Source organism: Ailuropoda melanoleuca, chromosome X (genome assembly GCF_002007445.2).
Source record: "Ailuropoda melanoleuca isolate Jingjing chromosome X, ASM200744v2, whole genome shotgun sequence".
NCBI classification, from domain to species: domain Eukaryota; kingdom Metazoa; phylum Chordata; class Mammalia; order Carnivora; family Ursidae; genus Ailuropoda; species Ailuropoda melanoleuca.
This window is the reverse complement of record NC_048238.1, coordinates 111,369,857-111,375,769: the sequence shown is the minus strand read 5'-3', so window position 1 is coordinate 111,375,769 and position 5,913 is coordinate 111,369,857. Positions and strand designations below refer to the sequence as shown.

Below are 5,913 nucleotides of genomic sequence, written 5' to 3'. Positions count from 1 at the left end.
TTATTTTTCTCCTATTTTCTCCGGGTTTACTCTGCTGTTTCTTTTATTGCTTCTTTTTTTTTAATGATTTTATTTATTTGAGAGAGAGAGAGCTAGAGAGTGCACGAGCAAGCACGAGCAGGGGGAGGAGCAGAGGGACAAGCAGACTTCCTGCTGAGCACGGAGCCTAACGTAAGGCTCTATCCCAGGACCCTGAAATCACGACCTGAGCTGAAGTCAGACGCTTAACTGACGGAGCCACCCAGGCTGCCCCTCTTTTATAGCTTCTTGAGTTGGATGCTAAACTTGTTGACTTGTTAACCCAAATGCCTTCTCAACACCTCCACTTGTACATCTAATAGGCACCCCAAGCTTAACATGGTCAAAACAGAACTCTTGATCTGTACCTTTAAAAAGGTGCTTTCCCTACAGTTTTTCCCATCATAGTGAAAGGCACTGATTCATTCAGTTGCTCAGTGAAAAACTCAGGAATCATCCTTGTTTCTTCTCTTTCTCTATACATCCGATCTTTTATGCTTGATTTTGAAAATATAGATTGAGTGTCACAACTTCTCAGAACCTCCACTGCTACCACCCTAGTTAATGCCACTATCACCTCTCCTAGACTGTTGTCAGGGTCTCCTGACTGGGCTTTTGTTCCTAGTTTTGTCCCTCCACAGACAGTTCTCCACACTGCTCCTACAACATGGATCTGATGATGTTAACTCTCAGTTCAAAATCCTCCGAGGGCTTCTCATCTCAGAAGAAGCTTCCAGTTCCCATGGTGGCTCTAGCTGCTTCTCCAACACCCTACTATTCTCTAGCCACATAAGCGTTCTTCCTAACATGCCAGGCATAGTATCTCCTCAGGGCGTTTGACCTTGCCTGGAATGTTCTTTCCCTAAATGTCCATATGGGGGAATTAAGTGAGGGCAAAAGCCTACAGATAGCTAAGCAGCACCCCCTTCACCCTTGCTTTATCTGTCTCAAAGCCCTTATCACTATGTAACATTATATATATACTTATTTGTATGCTTAGTCTGAATCTTTGCCACAAGAATGCTACTGTCTTGTTCAGTACCATGAATCCAGAACCTGGAAAGTGCCTGGTACACAGCACGTTTTTAGTAAATGAAGGGGGAGCAGCAAATTAGAATCAGGAGGTTCCTTGTTAAGCACAGAACCAGTACAAGGAGCACTGGATGGATTGGATGATGGCTGGAATCAGATTAAGGTTGCTTTGAGAAATAGTCCCGTCCTGCACACCCCATTGGATAAAACTTTTCTCATGCTCTTAAATATTTTTCTGACACAGAATTGCTGGATCTTAGCTCCCAAATCACCTTTTCTAGCAAGTGTTTCCCCTCCCCTCCTGGCAGAGCTAAGCGCTGCTTCCTTTGTGCTCTCACTGCCCCTTCTCCACACCTCCACCAGACCATCTCATACAACAATGACAGGTTTCAGTGCAGCCTGGGCATGCACTGTCTTCTCCCACCAGAGTTTCAGAAAGGCCAGGGCTGTGATTTGTTATTTATTCCCTGACCCTATGAAAGTGTGGCGTATGGCATACGGCAGTCTCAGATGAAAGAATGCGATGGGTAGGCCCCCGAAACGAAGGGAAGTCCCGTTGTCTGGAACAACATCAGGCTCCAGGATAGGAAACTTTGCTGCTTCTAGTGAAGGTGGGGATGTTGAGAAAACACAGGTGCGGTGAAACTCTTAGAGCAGCGTAGTTTGTGCGTTTGTGTACAGCGGGTCAATGGCTCAGGAGGGCCACGCAAAAAGGCGTGCGGAGCCTAGGCCTTCACTTGCCCCAGCATCCGCAAGGGCCCATTAATCCTTAATATTCAAATTCCTCCCACTAAACCAACCCCTCCGCGCCCCAGCCGCCTCTTTTCTCCAAATGACGGTCGATGGCAGCCAATCGGGAGCTGGACAGGGTTTCCACCTCCTTTTCCCTAGGCGGAATGGACACAAACTCCAGCCAATTGGTAGCATCGTCACCGAGACACCGCCCCACCCTGGCCGCCGCACCCAATGGCAGGAGGGCTCGCGGCGGTGCCGGGGGCGGGGCGCGGGCGCGCAGGTGCAGCAGCGCGCAAGCCGGCCGGGAGGGCGGGGCGCGACGTCGGCCGTGCGGGGTCCCGGCGTCGGCGGCGCGCGCGCTCCCTCCTCTCAGAGAGAGGGCTGTGGTAAAAGCCGTCCGGAAAATGGCCGCCGCCGCCGCTGCCGCGCCGAGCGGAGGAGGAGGAGGAGGCGAGGAGGAGAGACTGTGAGTGGGACCGCCGCGGCCGCGGGCGGGGACCCTTGCCGGGGGGCGGAGGGTAGGGGCGGGACGTGGCGCGGGAGGGGCCCGCGGGGTCGGGCGACGAGGCTGGCGGATGGCGTCCCTCCTCTCTACCCTCCCCCTCCCGCCGCCGCCGGTGACGGCTCCCCCCTTGGTCCGTCACCCGCACTCGCGGTGATCGTCCTCGGCGCGGTCTCCCAGGGCCCAGTTCGCCTGACGCCCCCCTCCCTCCCGCCTCCGGCGCGCATCCCGGCCACCGGCCCCGCGGGCGCCCCTGTCGCCGGGGTTTTGCCTGTCGGAGCTGCGCGCGCGTCGTGCCCTTCTCGGGGCTTCGGGCCCGCGGCGTCATCGCGCGCCCGCCGCCCCGGCCTCTCCCTGGATCGCGCTCTCCCCTCTCCCTCCCTCGCGCGCCCCCTCTGCCGTTACTCGGCCCCCCCACTGGCGCGCGTGCGCAGTCCGCCTCCCGTCGGGAGAGTGCGCCACAAGGGCTCCTGCGCTCTCACCCCCATCTCCAGGCTTTGCCTCCCCCTCCTTCTCGCCCGTTCCATGACTTTCTGCCCCCACTGCGAGCGAGTCGGTCCACCAGCTCCTTTCCCCTCTAGCAGGAACAAGTAGGTGGGAATTATTGTCCACCCACAAAAGGGACTAGACCTTGTGTTCCTGGTCCCGCAACTCATCATAAAGAGGCGGTTATAGTTCCCATCATGAACCTTAGGTAGGGGACTGTGTGTCCGGGAGCACCAGAGGCCTTCGGTGGGAGTGCGCCCCCAGGGTCGGGGGGGGGTTCCGTGGCCTCAGAATGTGAGCGCCCTCCCATCCTCCCCGCCCCCCTTCGCCGGAGATCTTCCAGTTACATAAGTGGAGTGGGACATAGTATGTAACCGGCTCCTATAGTCCCGGAGCGCTCCCTGCTCAAGATCATCATTACCAGACGGGGCAAGTTCATCGCATCGCTGTGGTTCCTGTCAGTGCCCCTGAAAGTTTATTTTCTTTTTAGTTTGGTTATAACTGAATTACCCAAACTGAAACTCAGGTGACTTTTACGTGGTGTGGCAATGTTTCTGTGGTTTTGCCCTGGAGACTTAATGTCATCGTAAAGAGTCTAAAAAAATTGCTTTCACAGAGGAGACCGTTTATGACCTTGCTAAGTGGACCCGAGGTTGGGAAAGCTTGCTCTGGAATACCTACCTCTGTGGTGGTCGCCTGTGTTGTGAGTGTGTTCGTTGTGGATTGGTCACAACAGAAATGGGCTCCACCACAAAAGTGATATTCCTGACTCATGGTCAGGCAGATGTGTGCTCTGGTTCTTTTTCCAGGAACAGAATGGACTCTGCAGAGCCATTCACACATTGTGNCCCCCCGAAACGAAGGGAAGTCCCGTTGTCTGGAACAACATCAGGCTCCAGGATAGGAAACTTTGCTGCTTCTAGTGAAGGTGGGGATGTTGAGAAAACACAGGTGCGGTGAAACTCTTAGAGCAGCGTAGTTTGTGCGTTTGTGTACAGCGGGTCAATGGCTCAGGAGGGCCACGCAAAAAGGCGTGCGGAGCCTAGGCCTTCACTTGCCCCAGCATCCGCAAGGGCCCATTAATCCTTAATATTCAAATTCCTCCCACTAAACCAACCCCTCCGCGCCCCAGCCGCCTCTTTTCTCCAAATGACGGTCGATGGCAGCCAATCGGGAGCTGGACAGGGTTTCCACCTCCTTTTCCCTAGGCGGAATGGACACAAACTCCAGCCAATTGGTAGCATCGTCACCGAGACACCGCCCCACCCTGGCCGCCGCACCCAATGGCAGGAGGGCTCGCGGCGGTGCCGGGGGCGGGGCGCGGGCGCGCAGGTGCAGCAGCGCGCAAGCCGGCCGGGAGGGCGGGGCGCGACGTCGGCCGTGCGGGGTCCCGGCGTCGGCGGCGCGCGCGCTCCCTCCTCTCAGAGAGAGGGCTGTGGTAAAAGCCGTCCGGAAAATGGCCGCCGCCGCCGCTGCCGCGCCGAGCGGAGGAGGAGGAGGAGGCGAGGAGGAGAGACTGTGAGTGGGACCGCCGCGGCCGCGGGCGGGGACCCTTGCCGGGGGGCGGAGGGTAGGGGCGGGACGTGGCGCGGGAGGGGCCCGCGGGGTCGGGCGACGAGGCTGGCGGATGGCGTCCCTCCTCTCTACCCTCCCCCTCCCGCCGCCGCCGGTGACGGCTCCCCCCTTGGTCCGTCACCCGCACTCGCGGTGATCGTCCTCGGCGCGGTCTCCCAGGGCCCAGTTCGCCTGACGCCCCCCTCCCTCCCGCCTCCGGCGCGCATCCCGGCCACCGGCCCCGCGGGCGCCCCTGTCGCCGGGGTTTTGCCTGTCGGAGCTGCGCGCGCGTCGTGCCCTTCTCGGGGCTTCGGGCCCGCGGCGTCATCGCGCGCCCGCCGCCCCGGCCTCTCCCTGGATCGCGCTCTCCCCTCTCCCTCCCTCGCGCGCCCCCTCTGCCGTTACTCGGCCCCCCCACTGGCGCGCGTGCGCAGTCCGCCTCCCGTCGGGAGAGTGCGCCACAAGGGCTCCTGCGCTCTCACCCCCATCTCCAGGCTTTGCCTCCCCCTCCTTCTCGCCCGTTCCATGACTTTCTGCCCCCACTGCGAGCGAGTTGGTCCACCAGCTCCTTTCCCCTCTAGCAGGAACAAGTAGGTGGGAATTATTGTCCACCCACAAAAGGGACTAGACCTTGTGTTCCTGGTCCCGCAACTCATCATAAAGAGGCGGTTATAGTTCCCATCATGAACCTTAGGTAGGGGACTGTGTGTCCGGGAGCACCAGAGGCCTTCGGTGGGAGTGCGCCCCCAGGGTCGGGGGGGGGTTCCGTGGCCTCAGAATGTGAGCGCCCTCCCATCCTCCCCGCCCCCCTTCGCCGGAGATCTTCCAGTTACATAAGTGGAGTGGGACATAGTATGTAACCGGCTCCTATAGTCCCGGAGCGCTCCCTGCTCAAGATCATCATTACCAGACGGGGCAAGTTCATCGCATCGCTGTGGTTCCTGTCAGTGCCCCTGAAAGTTTATTTTCTTTTTAGTTTGGTTATAACTGAATTACCCAAACTGAAACTCAGGTGACTTTTACGTGGTGTGGCAATGTTTCTGTGGTTTTGCCCTGGAGACTTAATGTCATCGTAAAGAGTCTAAAAAAATTGCTTTCACAGAGGAGACCGTTTATGACCTTGCTAAGTGGACCCGAGGTTGGGAAAGCTTGCTCTGGAATACCTACCTCTGTGGTGGTCGCCTGTGTTGTGAGTGTGTTCGTTGTGGATTGGTCACAACAGAAATGGGCTCCACCACAAAAGTGATATTCCTGACTCATGGTCAGGCAGATGTGTGCTCTGGTTCTTTTTCCAGGAACAGAATGGACTCTGCAGAGCCATTCACACATTGTGTCTCTGTTGTGTGGGGTCACAACCCCAAGTTGTCAGATGGTAGGATCTAATTCAGGGGGGTGGTTGGTGATGGTGGAAGCAAATATAGCAGTGCGTGATGCCAAGTGGCTTAGACTTTGGAGACTCTCACAAGTTTTAGGTGTTTTGTTTTACCAGAAAAATAAAGCTTATTTGTGCTGTGGTAGTAAAATTTAGTGTTGTTAATAGGCAATCATTACTTGAGAAGAAATTTGTGTTTTATGGCCAGAATTTT

The 5,913-nt window shown here is 57.0% G+C and overlaps 1 protein-coding gene across 2 annotated transcripts in view; it reads left to right on the top strand.

The window, feature by feature from the left end:
- Positions 1 to 4,145: 4,145 nt before the first annotated feature.
- The window catches only part of MECP2 (methyl-CpG binding protein 2), a 68,158-nt gene continuing 66,390 nt past the window's right edge, over positions 4,146 to 5,913 (top strand). Inside the window, exon 1 of one of the 2 annotated variants that reach the window (XM_034649844.1) lies at positions 4,146 to 4,291. In XM_034649844.1, coding sequence (XP_034505735.1) covers positions 4,230 to 4,291 — 62 coding nt within the window. In that variant the 5' untranslated portion in view covers positions 4,146 to 4,229. The remainder of the gene's footprint in view (positions 4,292 to 5,913) is intronic. The other variant, XM_034649845.1, reaches the window with a different exon arrangement.